The sequence below is a fragment of the Cervus canadensis genome, chromosome 33 (genome assembly GCF_019320065.1).
Source record: "Cervus canadensis isolate Bull #8, Minnesota chromosome 33, ASM1932006v1, whole genome shotgun sequence".
Taxonomy (NCBI): domain Eukaryota; kingdom Metazoa; phylum Chordata; class Mammalia; order Artiodactyla; family Cervidae; genus Cervus; species Cervus canadensis.
The window spans coordinates 19039967-19065529 of record NC_057418.1 but is presented as its reverse complement, the minus strand read 5'-3'; the positions used below and the strand labels follow the sequence as shown (position 1 = coordinate 19065529).

At 37.2% G+C, this 25563-nt stretch overlaps 1 protein-coding gene across 1 annotated transcript in view; it reads right to left on the bottom strand.

Annotated features, from left to right (window-relative positions):
- The window catches only part of ADGB (androglobin), a 206616-nt gene that overhangs the window by 62501 nt on the left and 118552 nt on the right, over positions 1 to 25563 (bottom strand). The window contains exons 26-27 of the mRNA XM_043457333.1: positions 8422 to 8609; positions 1999 to 2183 (exon numbers count right to left, since the gene is read on the bottom strand). Coding sequence (XP_043313268.1) covers positions 1999 to 2183; positions 8422 to 8609 — 373 coding nt within the window. The remainder of the gene's footprint in view (positions 1 to 1998; positions 2184 to 8421; positions 8610 to 25563) is intronic.

The window sequence follows — 25563 nt, the reverse complement described above, 5'->3', positions numbered from 1 at the left end:
GGGAAAAAATACCCATTTATAAGAGAAAGGTTGAAAAGCTAAATGTGTGAACCAAAATGAACAGGCAAATGATAACAAATGAAGAACCAGCATTACTATCATACAATCTATTAAAGTTGAAAAAATACTGCTTTACATTCATTTTTAAAATACAGCATATCAATAAATATAAAGTAAATATAGAACTTTTTTCAACTAACAATGTAACATATAGATATGTAAACTGGAAAATATTAGATATAAATTTGTACACATTTCACAATTAAAATAGATGTTAACATATTTTTTCAAAAAATTACAAGCCAATAAGATAAAATGTAAATGACAATTGAAATTTTAAATATTGAAACTAGCAAGTTTTCTTTTTATTATATATACATAGAGAGGATGTATGTGTGGGTGCGCATGTATTTAGACATCAAATCATTTACCTCCAAAATAGAGAATAAGTGTTCTTTATAAAACTCAATGTAATACTAACCAAAACTGATTTGAATTAGGTCACAGTGAAAACATCTATCCAATGCTCAACATAGAAAATGTATAAATCACACTAATTCCAAAAGTTTAAGTAGATATTAACAACAGAAGACCAGCTAAAACAGTTATTTGGAAATTGTAAAAATATTACAATAGTTAAAAGTTAAAGGGAAAATATGATCTAACAAGCCAAATAAAATAGTATATTCAAAACACAGGAATGTATTGAAACATCATGGATAAATAAGTTTTATTTCAAGAATGTATTCCAAATTAAAAATTAATTTATGAGACTCAAAGGGATAAACTTTGATGATTTTTTATAAACAAAGAAGTAATCAATAAAGTTCCAAACTTATATTAAAATCCTTAGCTATCAATAGAGAAAAACTTTCTTAAATATTATAAAGGGTATTTATCAGAAGTCAACAACAAACATCATACTGAATAGTAAATGCTCTAAGCCTTCCTATTTAAGAAAAACAAGTATATCATCATCACTCTTATTTAACATAGGTTTGAAGGCCCCAACCAATGTCACAAATAAGAAAAACAAATGTTAATTACCAAAACTGGTAATCTACTTTTGTTTAAAATGAGAATGTAAAAATGGACAGTAGAGGTGTAAAAGCTAATATACTAACAGTATTTCTTTTTTCTGGGTTGTATGATTACAAAGGATTTCTTGCTGCCTTGTTTATAATTTTCTATTTTTCAGCTTTCTACATTGGGCCTGTGTTACTTTTATAGTCATAACCAAGTTATTAAAAGAAATGAATATATCTTACAGTATCACTGTTATCCCTTATTTCAGAAATAATTTTATTAATTAAAAGCTCTTGTGACTATTACATTGCAGGTAATAATTTCAACACTTTTATTAATTTTAATAAGTAGAATATTTTCTAAAAATAATAAATTTGGAATAAAAGTAAAAAAAGAGACACAGATGTAAAGGACAGTCTTTTGGACTCTGTGGGAAACAGTGAGGGTGGGATGATTTGAGAGGGTAGCGTTGAGACGTGTATGTTATCATATGTGAAGCAGATCACTGGTTCAGGTTCGATGCATGAAGCAGGGCGCTCAGGGCTGGTGCACTGGGATGACTCTGGGGGATGGGATGCGGAGGAAGGTGGGAGAGGGGTTCAGGACGGGGAACACATGTGCACCTGTGACTGATTCATGTCGATATTTGGCAAAAACCACTACAATATTGTAAAGTAATTAGCCTCCAATTAAAATAAATTGGTTAATTAAAAATTATTTCAAAATAATAAAAATCTATTTCTTATTTGAAAATCTGAGCGGGCTCAAGTAATAAAGTCTTTAAAGTACAATTATAACAAATCTATCTTCAGGGACTAATGTCATGCACAAATGCAATAGTTTTCTAAAAATACTATGGTATCAAATTTTACCGATTTTACTTGTTATTTTATCTTAAAACATTTTAACCATCAGTTACATAAATATCTGTTTATGAATCTATGTACAACCAATTTTAAAAGCCACACTTACACTGGGAGCTCAAGTCTTTCTCATTCCCCAAGAAGTTAATTGCTGGTATGATAGCTTGACCCTTCCCGGTGGAGCTCACGATAACTTCTTCATTTTCTAAGATCTGTAGTTTGATGAATACATCTGGTTTGGATGTGCGAACATGTATTGTAATAGGATGTGGCAATGCAACTTTAACCGAATACCTGTAAAGAAAAACATTCATCTTTATCAACAGTCTTTTCTTCAAACCACTGAGGAAATTGTATCATTTACTGATATGATAATCTACAAGTAAACCTACTTTAGACAGTCAGTTAAAATCCTGGAAATGTTAGTGCTATTATAGACTTTGGAAAAAGATCCCAGTATGCTCGGGTAAAATGAAATTACATATGAGGTGTTTATTACTATCACATCCCAAGCAGAGATATGTAACATTTTATTTAGATATGATATACACTCACTGATAAAATTTGATAGATTGCAAACTACTGCCACATAGCACCTTTCCACCATGCCCTTCTCTCAGTGGAACAAACAGCACGGCTGGCAGTAGCTTTCAAAACTTCACTGTCAAGAGTTTTCTTTGAGCCCCAAAAATAGAAATCAAAAGTAGTACTTGTCACCTGTGCTCTCACCCTTTAACCATGCTGGTTGGGAAACTCTCGGAAAAAGAATGAAAATATGCACTCTAATTCCTTCCTAACTCTGTCCCTTAATGCCGTCTAAGATCTCTAGTCTTTTTGTTGGGGTTCTTTCCTACTTTAGGTGAATCCTTGCAAATGCTCAGGATTCTATAAACTTTCAGTTTCTCTATGAACTTGCTTTTCTATCTTCTCTCTTCTGTATCTTAAGTTTCCCTACTTTACTACTTCTTGATTTTGGCTTTTGTACCCATGGAGGTCTCACCTGTTTAAAAACAGATCAAAACAAGACAAAAACCAAACTGAAAAATATCTTCACTCAACCCCGCTGTTCAGCCTCAGCTCTATTTTACTCCCCAGCTTACAGTCCAAGGAGAGTTGTCAACTTCTATTGTCTCAGCTCATCACCTTCCGCTCACTCACAACACCCTACTCTGCCCCCAACAAGGTGCTAAATTTGCTCTTGCCATGGTTTCAAGCAGCTTGTCACTACCCTAGTGAAATCTCAGTTCGCATCTTCCTTGACCTCTCAGGGGAATTTGACAGGGTTCAATCAACCCTCATTTCTTCTTTCTTCAAAAAACTTTCCCCAGGGGCATAACAATTTTAGTACCTCCTATTTCAGGGGTGATTTTTTTAGACGTCTCTCACATCGACATTCTCATAAATATCAGAGAATCTTAATATTCTGTCCAGGATCTGACTCTTTTTGTACAAACTTTCCCAGTCACTTCAATAGGCAGAAATAGAATAATCATTTTCAAATCCATGTTTCCAGTCCAGCATCCCTATGCAATGTCCCTCAGACATTTCACTGGTCTACCAAGTTTAACACGTAAAAATGAATTAATCGTCTTTCTGTTGCCCAACCAGCAAATAGAGTCCTCTTCCTGAAACCTCTATTTAAATAAACAACACTTACTCTCCAACAGTTTCCCAAGTCAAACCATAATCAGCCAAGATTGTCCACTTCACTTCCTTGATATCTTAAAATCCTTTATTTTCCCTCTAGATTCACTGTCACTGTTTGTTATAGGTTAAATTGTTTCCTCTCAAAAACCTGCTGGAGTCCTAACCGTTAGCACCTCACCATGCCCCCATTCTTGGAGATATTATCTTTCAGAAATCATCAAGTTAAAATGAGGACCTTATGAAAAGGAGAAATCTGGAGAGAGACACAGGGAGAATGGTGCATGAAGAGGAATACAAAGACCAGGGTTATAAACCTACAAGCCAAAGAATGCCAATGATCAACAACCTCTAGAAGATAGAGAAAGCATGGGGTATTTTCTCCCTCACAGCCATCAGCAGGAATCAGTTCAGCTGACGCTTCGATCTCCCAAATTTCAATGAAAGGGAATCACGTATTTAATCATGTGTGTTAGAAAGGTAACTATTCCAGTAGTAAAGGATGGATATGTAATGAATAGGGGCTTCCCTGGAGGCTCAGATGGTAAAGAATCTGCCTGCAATGTGGGAGACCCGGCTTTGATCCCTGGGTCAGGAATATATCCTGTAGAAGGGCATGGCTACACACCCCAGTATTCTTGCCTGGAGAATTCCATGGACAGAGGAGTCTGGAGGGCTAGAGTCCATGACAGTCACATGGAGTTGGGCACAACTGAGAGACTAACACATATGTAATGAATAAGGTGATAGAGAAAGAGAGAGAGAGAAATAGAGAATATAAAGAAAAAGAGTGAATATAATGGAGAAATATATTCCAGAAACACAGTGTTTCTGTAGATAAAACATAATGAGACTATGAAGTAGCAGAGGACAATTAGAATAAAGAGGAGGGCACAAGGATATAAAATTAACACACAGAAATCCCTTGCATTCCTATATACTAACAATGAAAAAACAGAAAGAGAAATTAAGGAAACAATACCATTCACCATTGCAACAAAAAGAATAAAATACTTAGGAGTACATCTACCTAAAGAAACAAAAGACCTATACATAGAAAACTATAAAACATTGATGAAAGAAATCAAAGAGGACACAAACAGATGGAGAAACATACCGTGTTCATGGACTGGAAGAATCAATATTGTCAAAATGGCTATTCTACCCAAAGCAATCTATAGATTCAATGCAATCTCTATCAATCTACCAACGGTATTTTTCACAGAACTAGAAAAAATAATTTCACAATTTGTATGGAAATACAAAAAACCTCGAAAGCCAAAGTAATCTTGAGAAAGAAGAATGGAACTGGAGGAATCAACCTGCCTGACTTCAGACTCTACTACAAAGCCACAGTCATCAAGACAGTATGGTACTGGCACAAAGACAGAAATATAGATCAATGGAACAGAATAGAAAGCCCAGAGATAAATCCACGAACCTATGGACACCTTATCTTTGACAAAGGAGGCAAGGATATACAATGGAAAAAAGACAACCTCTTTAACAAGTGGTGCTGGGAAAACTGGTCAACCACTTGTAAAAGAATGAAACTAGAACACTTCTAACACCATACACAAAAATAAACTCAAAATGGATTAAAGATCTAAATGTAAGACCAGAAACTATAAAACTCCTAGAGGAGAACATAGGCAAAACACTCTCCGACATAAATCACAGCAGGATCCTCTATGACCCACCTCCCAGAATATTGGAAATAAAAGCAAAAATAAACAAATGGGACCTAATGAAACTTAAAAGCTTTTGCACAACAAAGGAAACTATAAGTAAGGTGAAAAGACAGCCCTCAGATTGGGAGAAAATAATAGCAAATGAAGAAACAGACAAAGGATTAATCTCAAAAATATACAAGCAACTCCTGCAGCTCAATTCCAGAAAAATAAATGACCCAATCAAAAAATGGGCCAAAGAACTAAACAGACATTTCTCCAAAGAAGACATACAGATGGCTAACAAACACATGAAAAGATGCTCAACATCACTCATTATTAGAGAAATGCAAATCAAAACCACAATGAGGTACCATTACACGCCAGTCAGGATGGCTGCTATCCAAAAGTCTACAAGCAATAAATGCTGGAGAGGGTGTGGAGAAAAGGGAACCTCTTACACTGTTGGTGGGAATGCAAACTAGTACAGCCGCTATGGAGAACAGTGTGGAGATTTCTTAAAAATACTGGAAATAGAACTGCCATATGACCCAGCAATCCCACTGCTGGGCATACACACTGAGGAAACCAGGTCTGAAAGAGACACGTGCACCCCAATGTTCATGCAGCACTGTTTATAATAGCCAGGACATGGAAGCAACCTAGATGTCCATCAGCAGATGAATGGATAAGGAAGCTGTGGTACATATACACCATGGAATATTACTCAGCCATTAAAAAGAATTCATTTGAATCAGTTCTAATGAGATGGATGAAACTGGAGCCCATTATACAGAGTGAAGTAAGCCAGAAAGATAAAGAACATTACAGCATACTAACACATATATATGGAATTTAGAAAGATGGTAATGATAACCCTATATGCAAAACAGAAAAAGAGACACAGAAATACAGAACAGACTTTTGAACTCTGTGGGAGAAGGTGAGGGTGGGATGTTTCGAAAGAACAGCATGTATATTATCTATGGTGAAACAGATCACCAGCCTAGGTGGGATGCATGAGACAAGTGCTCGGGCCTGGTGCACTGGGAAGACCCAGAGGAATCGGGTGGAGAGGGAGGGGGGAGGGGGGATCGGGATGGGGAATACATGTAACTCCATGGCTGATTCATGTCAATGTATGACAAAACCCACTGCAATGTTGTGAAGTAATTAGCCTCCAACTAATAAAAATAAATTAAAAGAAAAAAAAAAGAGGAGGGCACAAAGGTGAGAGGTGTGTGGGAATTAAAACCAAAAGCTCTGATACATGAGAGAATGGAGTCCATGGTGAGGACTACTTATCTATGTATTCTCAGGGAGATGTGAGAATACATAGACAAGTATGAAAAGAAGGGTGAGTTGGCAGATAAGAAGAAATCTACACAAGAGAAAGTGAAAGAGGAGAGGGAAAAAGTTGGCTTAAAGCTCAACATTCAGAAAACTAAGACCATGGCATCCGGTCCCATCACTTCATGGCAAATAGATGGGGAAACAGTGGAATAAGTGGCTAACTTTATTTTGGGGGCGCTCCAAAATCACTGCAGATGGTGATCGCAGCCATGAAATTAAAAGATGCTTGCTCCTTGGAAGGAAAGTTATGACCAACCTAGACAGCATATTAAAAAGCAGAGACACTACTTTGCCAACGAAGGTCCGTCTAGTCAAGGCTATGGTTTTTCCAGTGGTCATGTATGGATGCGAGAGTTGGACTATGAAGAAAGCTAGCACCGAAGAATTGATGCTTTTGAACTGTGGTGTTGGAGAAGACTCTTGAGAGTCTCTTGGACTGCAAGGAGATCCAACCAGTCCATCCTAAAGAGATCAGCACTGGGTGTTCATTGGAAGGACTGATGCTGAAGCTGCAACTCTAATACTTTGGCTACCTGATGCAAACAGCTGACTCATTGGAAAAGACCCTGATGCTGGGAAAGACTGAGGGCAGGAGGAGAAGGGGATGAAAGAGCATGAGGTGATTGGATGGCATCACTGACTCGATGGACATGGGTTTGGGTGGACTCCAGGAGTTGGTGATGGACAGGGAGGCCTGGTGTGCTGCAGTTCATGGGGTGGCAAAGAGTCGGACATGACTGAGCAACTGAACTGAACTGAACTGAACACAAGAGAAGTGTTAGAGATGGAACAGAACAAAGAGAGAGTAAAAAGAAGGAAGAGTATTATGAAGAATGTTTAATGAAAGCCAAATAGGATGACTAAAGAGCCTTCGAGGAAGGTGAAAGAGGAGAGTGAAAAAGTTGACTTAAAACTCAACATTCAGGAAACTAAGATCAGGTATCCAGTCCCATCACTTCATGGCAATAAATAGGGAACAATGGAAACAGTGAGAGACTTTATTTTCTTGGACTCCAAAATCACCGCAGATGGTTACTGCAGCCATGAAATTAAAAGATGCTTGCTCCTTGAAAGAAAAGCTATGACAAACCTAGACAGCATATTAAAAAGCACAGACATTACTTTGCTATATAGGTCTGTATAGTCAAAGCTATGGTTTTTCCAGTAGTCATGTATGGATGTGAAAATTGGACCAGGAAGAAGTCTGAGCATCAAAAAATTGATGCTTTTGATGTGGTGTTGGAGAAGACTCTTGACAATCCTTTGGACTGCAAGGAGATCAAACAAGTTAATCCTAAAGAAAATCAATCCTGAATATTCATTGTAAGGACTGATGCTGAAGCTGAAACTCCAATACTTTGGCCACCTGATGCAAAGAGCTGACTTATTAGAAAAGACCCTGATGCTGGGAAAGATTGAAGGCAGGGAGGAGAAGGGGATGACAGAGGAAGAGATGGTTGTATGGTATCACCAACATGGATGGTGATGGACTTGAGCTCAAACTCAAAGGACATGAGTTTGAGCAAGCTCTGGGAGTTGGTAATGGACAGGGAAACCTGGCATGCTGCAGTCCATGGGGTCATGAAGAGTTGGACACAACTGAGTGACAGAACAACAACAAAAATAGGATGAGGACTAAGAAACCACATGTGCAACATAGGCTGTATCTTACATAACATTTATACAATCATATTGCTCTCTGTTTTCAAAGGAGTATAAAATTAAAGTTCAAAATTAGGATTTTACCAAAAAATTTATTATTTTTGATAATATCAATATTTAAATAAAATATTTAAATATAAAGTCAACTATTTAATACAAGATATTAATATTTTAAAGGAATGCATCTCCTTTCTGTTACATACCTGAATATAATTTTCTTATCATTGGGTATGTAATAATCTCTGATTTCCTTTATGGCAAAGGTATTACATGGAGGGTCTCGAGACAGGCACGGGAGTGGATGATAAGAACCAATGAGGCGCAGTTTCCATCGTGAGGATGACACATACATGTCACCAGTATATGCTTCAGCCACGAATGTATAGCCTTTCTACAACAAAGAAGAATTACACTGAAGTAAGTAATATTTTATTACTAGTTTTCAAAGATACAATGTATGGTTTCACTAGAGTTGGTAGTATAGTGGTGAGCATAGCTGCCTTCCAATATATGGGTGGTGCTAAATCACCGTTATGGCAGAAAGTGAAGATGAACTAAAAACCCTCTTGATGAAAGTGAAAGAGGAGAGGGAAAAAGTTGGCTTAAAGCTCAACATTCAGAAAACTAAGATCATGGCATCTGGTCCCATCACTTCCTGGCAAATAGATGGGGAGACAGTGGAAACAGTGTCAGACTTTATTTTTGGGGGCTCCAAAATCACGGTAGATGGTGATTGCAGCCATGAAATTAAAAGATGCTTACTCCTTGGAAGGAAAGTTATGACCAACCTAGATAGCATATTAAAAAGCAGAGACATTACTTTGCCAACAAAGGTCCGTCTGGTCAAGGCTATGGTTTTTCCAGTGGTCATGTATGGATGTGAGAGTTGGACTGTGAAGAAAGCTGAGTGCCGAAAAATTGATGCTTTTGAACTATGTTGTTGGAGAAGACTCTTGAGAGTCCCTTGGATTGCAAGGAGATCCAACCAGTCCATCCTAAAGGAGATCTGTCCTGGGTGTTCACTGGAAGGACTGATGCTGAAGCTGAAACTCCAATACTTTGGCCACCTGATGTGAAGAGCTGACTCATTGGGAAAGACCCTGATGCTGGGAGGGATTGGGAGCAGGAGGAGAAGGGGATGACAGAGGATGAGATGGCTGGATGTCATCACCGACTCTATGGGCACGAGTTTGAGTAAACTCCGGGAGTTTGTGATGGACAGGGAGGCTTGGTGTGCTGCGATTCATGGGGTCGCAAAGAGTTGGACACGACTGAGCGACTGAACTAAACTGAACTGAAATCACCTCAGCTGTGTCCGACTTTGTGCAATCCTATGGACTGTAGCCCGACAGGGTCCTCTAAGGGATTCTCCAGGCAAGAATACTGGAGTTGGATTGCCATACCCTCCTCCAGGGGATCTTCCTGACCCAGGTACTGAACCCATGTCTCTTATATCTCCTGCATTCACAGGCAGGTTCTTTACTATTAGCGCCACCTGGGAGGCCCCTCCCTGTATATGTTTTCACAGTACTAAAATGCTTTATCTTAATATACATAAAAATCTTCCAATCTCTTGGTAAGTGACAAATCACTTAGTATTATGTTTTGAAATCCCTCTTAAAAACTTCTAACTTACATGTTTTTGGAGAAAATGGAACACTCTAGTATTTCTGTTTGTATGTTTCCCTAGCCATTAAAAAATGCTTAACTGTGGTAGATGATTACTACATTTCCTTCTAATTCTTCTAATGCTACCTAAGACAAGTTATTATTATTTTTTTTAATCATTGCCTCCTGGATTAGCCCAATAGCTTCCTATTTGATTTTCTTGTCTTTTCAGAATCACCTTTCTAAATATGAGATGAAAAAAGCAGGAGAGTTTATGGAAATATAGTTCCCTTGGTATGACAAATGGCAAGTAAAGCTATTGAATTAGCAGAGGTCTGGTTCCATGGAACCCAGTTGTGAGCCTGGAGATGAGCTCTTTAAATTGGAGAAAAGAAGTAATTAAGGAACCTGGCAAAGTAACAACACACACAAGTTCAAAGCAGTTCTGAGTTTATAATTCCAGACATTTCTATCAAGGCAGGAAAATACAGGCTTTGTGTTCCAGTTGCTCTCTGATACAGAGAAAACTCTCTGATGTGTTTATGGTGGTTTAGCTGTATCTGACTCTTTGCAACCCCATGGACTGTAGCGCACCAGATTCCTCTGTCCATGGAATTCTCCAGGCAAGAATACTGGAGTTGGTTGTCATTTCCTTCTCCAGGGGATCTTCCCGACACAGGAATCAAACCCGGTCTCCTGCACTGCAGGCAGATTCTTTACCGACTGAGCTATGAGGGAAGCTGATGTGTTTAGATTTCCAGAAACAAAAATTAGACATACACAAGACAGAATGAATTCATAACACTCCAATAAATATCGTGGGATAGTAACTAAAATCCCAATACCTGTAATGAGCTCAGAATTGCAACACCCATAAAGACTTTTGATATTATGTTTGGGGCAAGTAGAAAAGGGAGATAAATCATGTATGCTAAAATATTTTTACCTGCAAAGATTTTTTTACTGCTTTTATTATTTGAGCTTGTGGGACTAATGTATTAAAGAAGTCAAACAAAATTACATGACTCATTTCATGTTTGTCTAGACTCAGAGAACAATTTTGAGGGAGAATAAAAGATTTATAAAATGGTAGGATAGATATATTGATAAGTGATAATCTGAAGCTAAACTAGTGATAGGATTTTAAGAGAGAACCTGGCAGTTTTAAAGGATCTCAAGACTCTGGAATAAAAGTGTAACATAGCAGAGTACCTAGTACTGAGAAACCACACAGATTAAGTATTTCAAATCACAGCTTATGGGCTTTGAAAAACTATGAGAAAAATGTCTAATTATGCTGAAGATTGACTGTGTAACCAGAATTTTTTTTTTAAACTTAGACCCTAGTTCTATGGATATACATTAGAAAAAGTTGACCTAAAATAGGCTACATATGTGTCAAATGCCTTTGCAAGTGCCAAAATGCTATTGCAATCATAGACTAAAAACAATGGGGCAATGATTATACTTTAGGTGGGTTGGAAGTCTTTTTCAAGGCTGTTCTGTTCAAGGGAACTACATTGTAGAAGAGCTTAGTAACCTGGAGAAACATTTGAAGACCAAGAGTCGTGATGAAAGGAAAACCATACCACAAAAAGGACAACAGAAGCTATTCTGCTATTCATACAGTTCTATACTTTCCTCCACATTCTCTCTATTTTGTTCTAAAAAACAAACACAAGATGAGAGGGTAGAAGATAGGAAATATTTGAGAGAGGGAATGGCTATGTTTGTTGCAATCCCAAATTTACAATTTAGAAATAATATTTAAATGGAGATAGAGTGTTCTCCTGAATAGTGACTCAATGGCATCATTTAAAGCTAAACCCCATACTAAGTTTACTCAAGGAAGGGAGGTTTACAGTGAAGCTACAAAGCAAAAGCTAAACCAAACCCAAAGTATGCTACATGTGAATAAGAATCAGAGTCTTGTGTGGTTTCAATGAAATACCCAACTAAAGATCTCTACCAAAAGTAGGTATCAATGACTAACATGATCAGTATTAGTATACTTATCTGGTGAAGTAAAGAACTCATCTCTAGAATTTAAAGACATCTGTGAACTTAGTAGAATATCCCTTTGAATGAAATCATCTTTTTCTTATGGATCTTTGAGACCTTTGATTTCCAATTACAAATGTAAGAAATTTTTATATTCAAAAGGAAATCTAGACCAAATCTGGTGAGTGGCTGTATAAACACAATCTTCAAACATATTTAGGAATCAAATAAAAAACCCTGCAGGAAACAGAGACAACCTAATGATGATTTGGTTTGGGATAAGACTAAATGTGCTCTTTACCTCCATTTTCATTTTAAGGATTTGTTTGATTTTATAATTTTAATAATGGGGATTTCTAACATTTTCCTTTTGTCATATTTTCTTTGGTGAAAAGATAAGAAGGGGACTAAAAGGCGAATGTTCTGGCACTCACTTTAAGTATCTATTTCTGTTAGATACACGAGACTTCTCTGAAGAAAGACCAGGGCCTAATTATGGGCTGAAAACACATTTGTTCTACCTTTTGCTGTAAACTCTCAGAGTGCTGGCTTCTCATTGCTATTTATCAAATGAGGAGAATCAATTTAAACCTACCTTATTCTTGGTATAAAGATAAGGCACCACTTTTTGGAACACTTTTGGCACTTGTTCCATTGTGTCGTTGTTAACAATGTGGAGCATACAGACTGGAAGTGTAGTATATACTTTGGGAACCAAAATCATATCTTGAGGAACCAAAAATGTTTCTCTGTAATTACAAAAGAGTGAAGTTTCCCTTGACGTGAATCATAAAGAAAGCTTGAAATTAGGTTTGAAGCCAAGAAATAAAAAAATAAGTTTAAAGTTGCAAATAACTTAAAGGTACACATATTGTTTTCCTTTAGAATTCTAATTAATACATTATGTTTTCATGCAAATGCTAACCTTTTAAGAAATACTATTTATAAATAATGTGTGACTAACATGCTATTGCTTGGAAATGAAATGATTTATTTCTATACTAAAAGCATATCAGTTTATTATATTATGTGTGCGTGGTTAGTCGCTCAGTCGTGTCCATCTCTTGAGACCTCATGGACTGTAGCCCACCAGGCTCCTCTATTCATGGGATTTTTCAGGCGAGACTACTGGAGTGGGTTGCATTTCCTCCTCCAGGGGATCTTCCTGGCCCAGGTACTGAACCTGCATTTCCTGTATCTCCTGCATTGCAGGTGTATTCTTTACCTGCTGAACCATAGGAGAAGCCACATTCATCAAAAGATCTAATAGTTAACTTCATATTCTTCATATTTTGTTTAATGAAACATGGATAAAATTTCTATAATAGCTCATTTATTCACATCAGATATGGAAGGAATTCTAACTAAGTTCTGAAAGCAAGTTAAATGTTCATACTTTTACTACTATCACAAATAAAACTCTCTATATATGAATATTTTATACCACTTAGGGGTGATATTATTTGCCAATATATGATAGCCTCACCTGAAAACTATAAACCAAGTATTTGGTGGCTGGTCTGTGTAAGTCACAGTATAGTCAGCAAAAGCAATCTTAGTTTCTTCATCTTGATAGCATGGATAAGATTCCATAGATTTGCACTTGCTTTTAAACATAAGTCTGGAAAGGTAAAAATAATTTAAGTACCAATGGCAAAAGCAATTTTTGAAACAAATTCTATTTATAAAAAAATGAATAAAAAAAAAAACCAGTATAAAATATTACAGTCCACTGTTAGATGGATTGAGTACTTCATCAAATGAAGGCTTTTTGTGTGTGGCTCAAAGGCAGAGGTGACCATTTTCAGGTCAACCATGATGTCTCTCGAAGGTGCCCAAAGTTATCTGAAGTTCTTAGTTGAAGGAAAACCTAATTCATGACTCTGGGAGTAACTGAAATTTACAGATGGGAAACCAGCACCAAAGATCAAGCTATAAGGATGAGAAAATTAGAAGCAGGAAAATTAGCAATAAAACTGAGTAGAAGCCACTGAAAGTCTGGGGATTTGATGTAGAGAATAAATAATAGAGTGTAGTTTACAGTGAGGAATTGATTTGAAAAAAAAAAAAGATTTAAAAATAAACCCTAAAACCAAAGGCCATGAACAAGGGGAGAGTGCCAGAGTTTTCCTTGTACATGATTTCTAGTGCAATTAGGTTTCTCCATGATTGCCCTGCTGAAAGGCTGTGGTATATTCCAGAACACAATGGAGATGATCAGAGAGATCCTGGGTCCTGTAGCTCCCACCCAGCCAGGAACCAGAACCAGCCTCAGTAGCATTAGGAGTCTCAGGTCTTTTGTAAAATGTTGGGTATTAGCTGGGACAGAAGCTCTAATGGTCATAGACAGTGGTTCTCTGTAGAGGTCTAGACAGAGCTAGAATTGTGCTCGGCTTCCAGATGGTGGATGACTTGACTGTACTGTCAGTGGAAAGCAAAGCCAGAGAGATCCTCACGGAGGACAGGATTCACCTGCTCTTTCTGATTGCTGGTCTTTGGTAGTGGAAGGAAAATGATAGGTTTATATTTGCACACCTGCGTCCTTGTTTGTGTCCACTCTTTGCCACCCTTTGGACGGTAGCTTGCCAGGCTCCTCTGTCTATGGGGTTTTCCAGGCAAGAATACTGGAGTGTGTTGCCATGCCCTCCTCCAGGGGATCTTCCTGACCAAGAGATTGAACCCACAGCCACTGTGTCTCCTGCATCGCAGGCAGATTCTTTACCCCCTGAGCCATCAGGGAAGTAGGGTATTAAAAAACTTTTAAAAATAATTACAAGAACAAAGACCAGGTTGGTTATATCTTCTGGTTCATGTGGCATTTTTTTGGTACTTTCTATATACAGAACCATATTGCCTGTAAACAGTGGTTTTATTTCTTCCCTTCAAATTCTGCTGACACTTATATTGCTTTATTACCTTTCTGCCATTTTCAGAATTTCAGGCTTACCTTGAATAAAAGTGTTTGGGCAGGCATCTTTGTCTCAATCCCCAACTCAAGGAAAAGCTTTCAAATTTTCACCACGAATTATATTTACAGTAATTTAAAAAATATACTAGGTACTATAACATATTAAGGAAAATCTTCTCTAAATTTAGTTAGCTAAAAATTTTTAAATTTTGAATTTGTGTTGTTTTTTTTCAATTTTTTTTTCTGAACCTATCCGAAGAACCAAATGATTTGTTCCTTTTCCCTGTTAATGTGCCGAATTAATGCATTTCCTAATGTTAAACTACTCTTCCAAGTCTCAGAGTGGGAAACCTACTTAATTAAAAGATATTATTTTTTTTTATAGAATTCCAATTTTGATTTGCTATATTTTTTCATCTAATTTTAAGAGGGTGACTGGTTTGCAATTTCAGGTTTTTTTTTTTACTATGTTTGCTGAGATTTTAAAATCAAGGTTTTGAATTGGTAAATGTTTCCTCTTCTTTTCTGTTCTCTAGAAAATGTGTAATATTAATCTTGTTTCTTAAATTGACTAGTTGATCCATTTAGCACATTGCTAGAGAATATATTATGCATCCTTGCCTTATTAGCATTTCATCTAGATTATTACTTTACCGTTTCTGCAGTAGTGCCAGAACCTTAGAACTCTGTACCTCCATTTACCCAATTTCTGCATTCTGCTTTGCTAAGGTTAAGATTTTACTCCTACATGTAGCTATTAGTCTAATTGTCCTTTGAAAATAATATGTCTTATTTTTCTGGTAACTTTGAAGATTTTTCTTCTGGCCTTTGGTTTTTAGCAGTTTGACTATGATGAGTCTAGCTATGGTTTCCTTTGTGTCCTTTCTGCACAGACTCTGCATGCAGAGTCCCTTGAAAATACAAGTTGATATATTTTATCAGTTTTAGAAATTTATCAGCTATTATATTTTTATATTCTGGTACTATAATGATATAAATCCTGGACTTTCTAAGCATGCCCCATATTTTCCTTAGTTCTTTCCTTATTTTCCACTATTTTTCTATTGACCTGCCTCCCAGTTCACTAATCTCTTCCTCTATTCTGCCTGATATGCTGTTGAACTAAAACATTTTAAATTTCAGTTGTTAGAAATTGTATTTATGTCATCTCCGTTTAACTGTGCTTTATTAATCTAAACTTTTAATCTATTTTCTCTTTATTCTTTATTTTCTTGAGCTTTTCCGTTATAGTCACTGTTAGAGATTTGGTCTGCTAGCTCCTACATCAAAATGGTCTGCTCCTTTTATATATTTGTTGCTGTTCAGTCATTAGATCATGTCTGACTCTTTAACCCCATGGACTGCAGTGTGCCTGCCTTCCCTGTCCTTCACTGTCTCCCAGATTTTGTTCAAACTCATATTCGTTGAGTCAGTGATGCCATCCAACCATCCTATCCTCTGTCTCCCCCTTCTCCTCCTGCCTTCAGTCTTTCCTTGCATCAGATTCATTCCAAGAAGATTTGTGGTTAAAATGCAGTTTTCCTAAGGCCCACTTTACCTCACTTGTCCCTGTTTCTAGAGTGCTGTTCACCAGGGATTTCAAGTGATGACTTTCACTGTTGAAGCCTGGTGTGCTACAGTCCGTGGGGTTGCCAAAGAGTAGGATGTAGATTAGCAATTGGACATCAAAAACAAAAATAGTTTCCCCTAGCAGGTCCTAAACTTTTAACTTTTGTCTCCTGAGCACCAAAAGACTTCAAGAAACTTCGCTTTGCTTCTCAGAGCTTTCCTGCTTAGAATATTAGATAAGTGCAGTGAAGACAAACACGTATTAAGTGGGGAAGTTCAGAAGCCATGGGATGTTTCTAGCTGCAGTGATTAGGGAAAAATCCTACGAATATGGTGGCATTTGAACTGTAACTTGGAGGATACCAAGATACTGCAATTAAAAAAAAATCATTATGCTGCTTTACCTTAAGAGAGAAATTGCATACTGTTCTATATTCTGTTCCAACACAGCCCAAACTCTCTGAAGAGTATCTGCAACACTGGCATTTTCCTTCGTATCTAAAAATAACAATACAGAAACTGTAAGGTGCCTGAAAAATCATCTTGTTCTAAGCCCTCCTTTTACAGGTGAAGCACTTGAAACTCACAAGTAAGGTGATATCCAGTCAGAAGCTTTACTAGCAATAAAATCATGTTTAAAATACAAAGCTATGAGCCTCTAGCTGAGAGTTCTGATCATCATTTTATGCTGTTTCCCTTCATCTCTAGTTAAAAAATCATAAAATCTCTTTGATCTAATTGAATATACTCATCAAAGAGTTTACAACAAAAGATCACTTATCACAGCAAAAAAGTCCTTATGAACACTCTTGTATCAGAAACTATAATCCATCCATTTTTTTCCTAAAGAACAGTGGCTAATGGGATCTCACTGAAGCTTAACCTAAAGCATAATCCACAAAAGGCTTAACAGGAGATGATCTGACAAAAAAATGTGAATCCATCATAAGCGTCTCAAATTTAACATGTCAGAAACTGACGTTTTTTTTTCTAATTATCTTAATTTCTTCATAGAACTTACTGGTATCTGAAATCATTATCTTAATATATTTACTTTCCATTGCATGCCTGGGACCACTATAACACAAGATTCACCAGAGCAGAAACCTTGGAAGTTTTACTAATTTCTGTAAGGCCAGAACATAGAATAGTTCTGCACACACAAGAATTATTCAATAATTATATGTTGATTGAGAACACAAATATTATTAAAAAGCTGCTCATTTTTGTCTTTATAAAGAGAAAAAAATTATTATATGATTATACTTTTTACAGTATATATGGACAAACAACAGGGATATTTTTCTATCACAAAACTATGCAATGCAGTTTATTTGTTTAATATTTATGGATCTATAGATTTTACTGCTTTGATGAACATTTTGATATTTCTTATTAAATATTTCAGAGATACTTTTATAACAAAATGTTTCAAAATACTCAAAGAATTCTATGGGAGGCAAGGCTTTTTACATAAAAATGTCAACAAAATTTGCAGAATGAAAATAATTGAATATAATTTTTTGCCTTTGCAGTGTTTTATTTTGAACTGATAAAACAGATCTTTTCACAAAATAGTTTCATATACAAAAATATATTTGATTTGATAAATATAATAATACACTTTGAATGCATTTTACGCCTTCTAAGTGTATGATGCCATGGACATACGTGGAAACGTCTTCATTTAATTCATTCATGCATTCACTTTGAAAAATGGCCTAGAAATGTAAAATTATCTATGACTTAGCTGAAACTGCTATGTATTCCGCTAGGCACTGGGGATGAATGGGGAAAAGGCCAGTTTCCTGTTTTTAAAGAACTCACAAAAGATTGGGAAAACACAGCTGATCATTCATTCAGCCAGTATTTGCTGTGTGCTCACTCTGTCAGACACAGACTAAAGCCACACTGCACTAAATTGCAGAAACAAGAGCTTGAGCATACCTACCTGCACCCTGAACTCAAGAAATTTCAACATTTATAGAATTAAAAACAATTAGCTGAGCCATAGAGTTGAATGAACCTAAAATACTTTTTGTTAGCATGTAAACAAATATTCATCTTTATTTATGCAGGGGCTTCCCTGGTGGCTCAGATGGTAAGGAATCCTCCTGCAATGCAGGAGATCTGAGTTCAATCCATGGGTTGGGAAGATCCCCTGGAGAAGGGAATGACTACCCACTCCAGTATTAAGGTCTCCATGGACAGAGGAGCCTGGCAGCCTACAGTCCATGGGGTCGGGAAGAGTCAGACATGATTGAACGACTTTCACTTCACTTATATATGCAAGTTCATTTTATAAATGATTGAAAGAATATACCTGGTGTTCTTGCTTTCATAAGCAATCTGACATATGTTCCTCTCCACATGGCTTGAATTTTAATTGCTGCTGCTATTTCCTCTGGAGAATACTCTTTATCGCTTGTTGGCACACTGTTCTTAACATCTACCCATTCCGCTAGAAAGAGAAAAACAAACTTTGGACTAAAAGTTAATCTAATCTCTAGTTCAGTTTTCACTGCTTTTAACTTTTAAGGCCATCTGATGGGTTAAGTGCCACACTGATAGATTTGTTCTTATATTTAACATTGCCTTCTGCAGGTGGTTCCTTTTTAGAATATAAACATTCTGGAGAAGGGAAATGCTAAATATTGACACTTCAGTGAAATACTGTTGAATTCCTCTGTGAAAATAGCAAGAAGGGTCTCCTAAAGTTGAAAAAAATGTTAAAATCGTGGGAATAGAGCATTGGAAAAGGAAGAAATGAGGGTTACTGAGATCAGAATATCTTCCCAGAATTCCTCAAGTTGTACTATATAGATTAGTGACTGTCTGCTTTTTAAGGTCAGGAACAAATAAAACTGGGATATTCTGGGCTCCCCTGGAAATATGTGGAACAGGGGACACATGTCAGATCTTTGGAAACTTTTGAGCTTTCTCAGGGCAAAGCTTGAACCCTATAACTGTCAGTACTGACATATTCTATCTACACCACAAAAATCTGGGGTGCATTTTTCTCAAATTATGTATCCTATATAAAGCTAGGAGTTTCTTGGTCACGGAAACACCTAAAATTAATCAGTACCTAAAGAAGCCTCTTCCAAAGAAGAATCGAGTAAATCCAAGTCCAAAACCATGGCACGGAATGCAAATTTGGTGTTGGATGGAGGTTTTGTTATTTGAGCTTTTTTCATTAAACGCCATAAAGAAATATGAAAAACCTGACAAAGATAACATGTATTAGTATATTTTCTAAATCAAGAAAATACTCTTACCTAGTCAGAGAGGCTCTAAAAAGCTTTCTATTTCTCAGATATACACACCATCTAACAGAAGACTCTTTGAAGACTCCTTCCTCTGGTAAGAGACGAAATTTATTTAACATCTGATGAATTTTAACTTAATAAGATTTAATCAACACAATGTTTATAATATACATTCAACCAAAATTAATATTAAATTAATTGAGGAGATACAGTGTAAGATAAAAAATAATGTTCTTATGCCTAAGCAACTTAAATACCAGGTTTCTCTTATTCTGAGATGCCATTTATTGTAAGATACACTATTAATTCACATGCTTCAAGAAAGAAAACATGCCACTCAAGGTTTTTATCACTTTCTATCACTTGTGAGTATTTATTTCCTATTGAAAAATCTCTTTTAAATTTATTTAGGCATAACTTTTTCATCATGTATCACATTTAAACATATATGAAAAAATAAAATAAACTATATATATTGATTAAGTATTCCAAGAATGTATTCATGCTCAGACTCCTACTCTTGCAAATCACTTTTTGCAAGCACTTAACATGTATGTTTTCTATACAGTTATGTCCTTTGTGTTGTCAAAAGATTCACCATTGCTGAAAGAGCATTCTTTTGTCCCTGGATTTTTTCTCAAGGCACTGACTCTCATTCAGGGTGTTGATGCCAATTCATTCTTTATTTTACCAAAGAGGGCTGATGGAAGGTTCCTAGACCACAACCAGAACACATATTCCTTCTTTCAAGTTCTTTTGTTCATGATTTTTATCCTGAAATGTGGACAGATTCCACATTTCCAATCACACCATTGGTGATGATAACCAACCATGGCACATTTCTGCTTGTTTACTTGTGGCTATTTACACGTTCACAGGGAGTAAAGTACTTGATGGATGAGGTAGGGCTGAAGTGAAATGAAGTGAAAGTCACTCAGTTGTGTCTGACTCTTTGCAACTCCATGGATGTACAGTCCATGGAATTCTCCAGGCCGGAATACTGGAGTGGGTAGCCGTTCTCTTCTCCAGAGGATTGTCCCAACCCAGGGATCGAACCGAGTTTCCCACATTGGAGGCAGATCCTTCACCAACTGAGTCACCAGTGAAGCCCGAGGTAGGGCCCCCTGGGCACTGTTTGTGGTGATTTTCACCCAATTATATCTCTCCCTCTCCCTGAGCTCTTAGAAAGTCTTTCTGGTTTGAGGAAAACCCCTTTCCCTTCATGCACATGGTGACCCCAAATGCCAGGTGAATTTAGGATTCACTGTGTGTAACAATTGGTGCCATCAAATCCTTTTACTCAAGCACTATTTATCATTTATCTTGAGAATATGCATGTAATGGACTCTGATGAACTACACAAAAGAGAAACTTCCTTGGGTCTTTGCAATCTCTTTAGCAGATTGCCCTTGATGTGTATCACATTCTAGTTTAAGGTTTATGCAATGATTTTCTTTTTCTTCTGCCTTGGCGGAGTTTTTCTTGATTTGAAGATTGTTCTTGATTATCTTTCCCCAACAACACCTTATGCTCAGTTAAAGTGGAATAACAGGGAAATTAAATTTCTAGTATAAATAATTTCTAATATGATTGTATTTTATATATTGTACATACTGTTTGCTTATATGAAATTAAAAATTGGCTGAGTGAAATGATTCTAGACAGAGACCATGCACCCTTCACAAAAGTTAACTCAAAATAAACAGTAGACTGAAATGCAAAGTGTAAAAGTATAAAATTTATAGAAGATGATATAGGATAATATCTAGATGACCTTGGGTAAGGCAGTGCCTTTATGTATTCATCACTAAAGCCATGGCCCACAAAAGAAAGCATTGATAAGCTGGACTTCACTAAAATTAAAACTTCTTCTCTGTAAAGAAAATGTCAAGAGGATGAGAAGACTTTGACTTCTCTAATGACTTCATAGACTGGGAAAAAATATTTTCAAAAGAATACTTAAAACTCAATGATAAGAAAACAAACAACCTGATTAAAAATGGGCCAAAGACTTTAACAGACACCTCACCAAAATAGATATACAGATGGCAAATAAGCATATCAAAAGATGTTTCACATTGTACGTCATCAGGGATATGCAAATTAAAATGACTTACCACTGTGCTTTTAGAAGAGTCCAAATCTGGAACACTGACAACATCAATTCTGACTAGAATATGGAATATCAGAAACTCTCAGTCATTTTGATGGGAATGAAAAATGGTACAACCACTCTTGAAGAGTCTGATGATTTTTATAAAGCTAAACATACTCTTGTTATATGATCCAGCAATTACACTCCTTTGTATTTACACAAGTGAATTGAAAATGTATGTCCACCAAAAAACTTGTACACAGTTGTTTATAGCCGTTTCATTCATAAATGCCAAAACTTGGAACCAAAAAAGATGTTCTTCAGTAAGTGAATAAATAAACCGTGCTATATCCAGACAATGGAATATTGTTCAGAACTAAGAAGAAATGGCACTTCCCAGGTGGTGCTGGTGGTAAAGAACCCTCCTGCCAATGCAGGAGACATAAGAGAAATGGGTTCAGTCCCTGGTTGGGGAAGATCCCCTGGAGGAGGAAATGGCAACCCACTCCAGTATTCTTGCCTGGAGAATCCCATGGACATTGGAGCCTGATGGGCTACAATCCATAGGGTCTCAGAGTTGGACATGACTGAAGCAACTTAGCACACAAGAAGAAATGACCTATGAAGTCATGAAAAGACAGGGAGGGAACTTAAGTGCCTATTTCTAAGTCAAAGAAGCCAATCTGGAAAGACTACATTATGACATTTTGGAAAAGGCAAAACTATGGAGACAATAAAGAGATCAGTGTGTGCCAGGGCTTAGGGGAGGGAAGGGATGAGTAGGTAGAACACTTGGGATTTTTAGGGCAGTGAAATTACTATGTATGATACTACAATGATAGATCTATGTCTTTATACAGTTGTCCAAACCCACAGAACGTATGCCAAGAGTGAATTCTAATGTATACTGCAGACTTTGACTGGGCTCATCAGTTGTAAGAAATGTACATCTCATGGGGGATGCTGGTAAGTAATGGGGGAGGTGTGTGTGGGGGGTAAGGGATATATGCCCAATTTTGTGATGAACCTTCTGCCCAATTTTGTGATGAACCTGCAACCACTCTAAAAATTGTCCTTAATAAAACAAATTTTAACTGGGTATCCTGTGTTTTAATTTCTAACTCTAGCAACACGACTCCCCAGGGGCTATTTGACAATATCTGAAACCATTTTTAGTTGTCACAACTGGTGTTTGGAGGGTGTGGGCAAGCCATGATTCCACTGACAGTTCAGGACCACAACAAAAATCAACTGAAAGGTCAATAGCGAACAGGGGTACCAATCCCTGTTTTGTATCACTTCTTTAAGGCTTTCAGTAAAGGAGGATGACAAAAGTAGGCAGTCAATAAATAACTGGAGTAATGGGCAAATTTAGCCTTGGAGCACAGAATGACCAATAGAGTTTTATGAAGAGAATGCACTGGTCATAGCAAACACCCTCTTCCAACAACACAAGAGAAGACTCTACACATGGACATCACCAGATGGTAAATACCGAAATCAGATTGATTATATTCTTTGCAGCCAAAGATGGAGAAGCTTTATATAGTCAGCAAAAACAAGACCCAGAGCTGACTGTGACTCAGATCATGAACTCCTTATTGCCAAATTTATACTTAAATTGAAGAAAGTAGGGAAAACAACTAGACCATTCAGGTTTGACCTAAATGGAATCCTTTATGACTATACAGTGGAAGTGACAAGTACACTCAAAGGATTAGATCTGATAGACAGAGTGTTTGAAGAACTGCGGACAGAGGTTCATGACACTGTAGAGGAGGCAGGGATCAAGACTATTTCCCCAAGAAAAAGAAATGTAAAAAGGCAAAAAGGTTGATCTGAGGAGGCCTTACAAACAGGTATGAAAACAAGAGAAGTGAAAGGGAAAGAAGAAAAGGAAAGATATACCCATTTGAATGCAGAGTTCTAAAGAATAGCAAGGAGAGATAAGAAAGCCTTCCTCAGTGATCAATGCAAAGAAATAGAGGAAAACAATAGAATGGGAAAGACTAGAGATCTCTTCAAGAAAATTAAGATACCAAGGGAATTTTTTATGCAAAGATGGACTCAATAAAGGACAGAAATGGTATGGACCTAACAGAAGCAGGAATACACAGAAGAACTATACAAAAAACATCTTAACAACCCAGATAATCACAATGGTATGATCACTCACCTAGAGCCAGACATCCTGGAACATGAAGTCAAGTGGACCTCAGGAAGCACCACTATGAACAGAGCTAGTGGAGGTGATGGAACTTCAGTTGAGCTATTTCAAATCCTAAAAGATGATGCTATGAAAGTGCTGCACTCAATATGCCAGCAAATTTGGAAAACTCAGCAGTGGCCAAGGACTGGTAAAGGTCAGTTTTCATTCCAATTCCAAACAAAGGCAATACCAAAGAATGTTCAAACCACCACACAATTGCACTCATCTTACATGCTAGCAAAATAATGCTCAAAATTCTCCAAGCCAGGCTTCAACAGTATGTGAACTGTGAACTTCCAGATGTTCAAGTTGGATTTAGACAGGGCAGAGGAACCAGAGATCAAATTGCCAACATCCATTGGATTATCAAAAAAGCAAGAGAACTCCAGAAAAACATCTACTTCTGCTTTATTGACTATGCTAAAGCCTTTGAATGTGTGGGTCACAATAAACTGTGGAAAATTCTTCAAGAGATGGGAATATCAGACCACATGACCTGCCTCCTGAGAAATCTATATGCTGGTCAGGAAGCAACAGGTAGAACTGAACATGGAACAACAGACTGGTTTCAAATCAAGAAAGGAGTATGTCAAGCCTGTATATTGCCACCCTGATTATTTGACTTATATGCAGAATACCTCATGAGAAATGCTGGACTGGATGAAGCACAAGCTGGAATCAAACATTGCCAGGAGAAATATCAATAACCTCAGATATGCAGATAACACCACCCTTACGGCAGAAAGTGAAGAAGATCTAAAGAGTGTCTTGATGAAAGTGAAAGAGGAGAGTGAAGAAGTTGGCTTAAAACTCAACATTCAGAAAACTAAGATCATGGCATCTGGTCCCATCACTTCCTGGCAAATAGATGGGGAAACAGTGGAAACAGTGAGAGACTTTATTTTTGGGGGCTCCAAAATCACTGCAGATGGTGATTGCAGCCATGAAATTAAAAGATGCTGGCTCCTTGGAAGAAATGCTATGACCAACCTAGACAGCATACTAGAAAGCAGAGACATTGCTTTGCCAACAAAGGTCCATCTAGTCAAAGCTATGGTATCTCCAGTGGTCATGTATGGATGTGAGAGTTGGACTATAAAGAAAGCTGAACGCCAAAGAATTGATGCTCTTGAACTGTGGTGTTGGAGAAGACTCTTGAGAGTCCCTTGGATTGCAAGGAGATCCAACCAGTCTGTCCTAAAGGAGATCAGTCCTGGGTGTTCATTGGAAGGACTGATGTTGAAGCTGAAACTCCAATACTTTGGCCACCTCATGCAAAGAGTTGACTCATTGGAAAAGACCTTGATGCTGGGAAAAATTAAAGGTGGGAGGAGAAGGGGACAACAGAGAATGAGATGGTTGGATGGTATCACCGACTCAATGGACATGAGTTTGAGTAAACTCCGGGAGTTGGTGATGGACAACAAAGGTCCATCTAGTTCAGGCTATGGTTTTTCCAGTAGTCATGTATGGATGTGAGAGTTGGACTATAAAGAAAGTTGAGTGCTGAAGAATTGATGCATTTGAACTGTGGTGTTGGAGAAGACTCTTGAGAGTCCCTTGGACTCCAAGGAGATCCAACCAGTCCATCCTAAAGGAGATCAGTCCTGGGTGTTCATTGCAAGGATTGATGTTGAAGCTGAAACTCCAATACTTTGGCCACCTCATGCAAAGAGTTGACTCATT